The sequence below is a fragment of the Eurypyga helias genome, unplaced genomic scaffold (genome assembly GCF_000690775.1).
Source record: "Eurypyga helias isolate BGI_N326 unplaced genomic scaffold, ASM69077v1 C15742233, whole genome shotgun sequence".
In the NCBI taxonomy this organism is placed as follows: Eukaryota; Metazoa; Chordata; class Aves; order Eurypygiformes; family Eurypygidae; genus Eurypyga; species Eurypyga helias.
In genome coordinates this window covers 1-1,424 of record NW_010285103.1, presented here as the reverse complement: position 1 = coordinate 1,424, position 1,424 = coordinate 1, and the positions used below count along the sequence as shown (strand labels likewise).

The 1,424-nt window shown below is 55.3% G+C and overlaps 1 protein-coding gene across 2 annotated transcripts; it reads right to left on the bottom strand.

Annotated features, from left to right (window-relative positions):
* Window positions 1-69: 69 nt before the first annotated feature.
* Window positions 70-1,352, bottom strand: ASL (argininosuccinate lyase). 2 transcript variants are annotated; one of them, XM_010160041.1, is made up of 4 exons: window positions 1,206-1,352; window positions 924-1,004; window positions 443-549; window positions 70-309 (listed from the first exon to the last, which is right to left on the bottom strand). In XM_010160041.1, exons 2-4 carry the CDS (start codon window positions 987-989, stop codon window positions 159-161), a joined length of 324 nt encoding a protein of 107 aa, XP_010158343.1. In that variant the 5' UTR covers window positions 990-1,004; window positions 1,206-1,352; the 3' UTR covers window positions 70-158. The 2 variants fall into 2 exon arrangements, with proteins under 2 accessions (XP_010158343.1, XP_010158344.1); XM_010160042.1 differs by lacking the exon at window positions 1,206-1,352 and having other exon boundaries at window positions 936-970.
* Between the last annotated feature and the right edge of the window lie 72 nt (window positions 1,353-1,424).

Sequence of the window (1,424 nt, the reverse complement as noted above, 5' to 3'; positions counted from 1 at the left end):
CCCAAGCCTCAGGAGGGCTGAGGAAGCCCAGCTCAATGTTGCCCCTTAGAAGAAACACGCAGACAGGAGTTTCAGTGAACTACATACACCCAGTGTTTATTAACTCTACATTAGTGTGATCGGCACAACGCTGCATCCACGGGACATCTCCCCACACTCTAAGCTTGCTCCTTGTGCCTCTTGAGCAGCTCCCTGAGCTGCTCGATCTGGGTGGTCACGCTGCTCTTGGCCGTACCACCCATGGCCGTGTACTGCTCCACACTGTTGACAACGTTGAAGACCTGGGAGACGTCGCTGCCAAACAGGGGGCTGGGGAGGCCGAGAGACGGGGGTCAGTGGAGAGCGCTGGGTGCTGTTTGCTGCCTCCACAGGCTCCCTGCCTGGGGGGAGGCTGATACTTGCCTGCTGGGGGGAGCCATGGCAAAATAACAGTGATACGAACCTGATGCTCTTGAGGTCATCTAGGCTGAGATTATTGATGGTCATGCCTTTGGACTCGGCGAGGTGGACGGCCTTCCCAGAGGCAATGTGGGCTTGTCTGAAGGGCATCTGCAGGGAGAAGCAGAGGGCACAATCAGTGACCAGGGAATTGGGGAGCAGCCTCAAAGCAAAGAATGGATGTGCTGCCTTGGTTGGTTGGTTGTTTTCACTTAGGGCATTGCCATCTGAATCCAGCTTGTCTGGGCTCTGAAGAGGGGAGGTGTTAGGAGGTAAAACTCCACCTGTAAATTACTATCAAGTCCACCTGGCAGCAGTTCCACTGCTTGGGATACATGTAAAGAAAGGGTTTCCAGATTTCGTGTTTGTTGACCCAGACTGATCATCACCTGGGGACAGAACAGAGGCCTCATCTCAGGCCCTTGCTGCTGAGCAGTGTTCTGCAACCACAGAAATCGCAGCTCCAAGTCCTCTCTGATACTTACTCCTTTATGAACCAAGTACAGAGCTAGATCAGTAGACAGCATCTCGGGGCTCAGCGCCTTCTCCATGTTCTCCTTGTTGATCTGCAGGAAGGAGGGTCAGAGGGAGAGATTGTCATCGGCTGCTCTTTGGGGACACACTAGATGACATGGGGGCCATCATGAGCAGTAGGGGTGAGCTACTGAAGAGACTTCATCTTAGGACCAGTCCAGCGCTCTCTCCCCTGAGCCACTCACAGAACGTGCCTCCCACCCATGGTCAGTAGCGAGTAGCTGAAGCCTCACCTGGAGGGTAGAAATCACTCCAGTGGCAACCTGGAGCACAGCATTCAGGGTGTCCACAACATCAAAGACGGCCTCTTTGTCCTCCTGCGTTACAACAGGGATGGGAATGGCTGTAAGTCAGCGTGATGCAGCCCAACAGCCCGAGCAACCCCGCAGCACAGCAGGCCTGTCATCCCCGGGCTGCTGCTCCGGCGGGGTGCCAACTGCAGCCCACTGTGC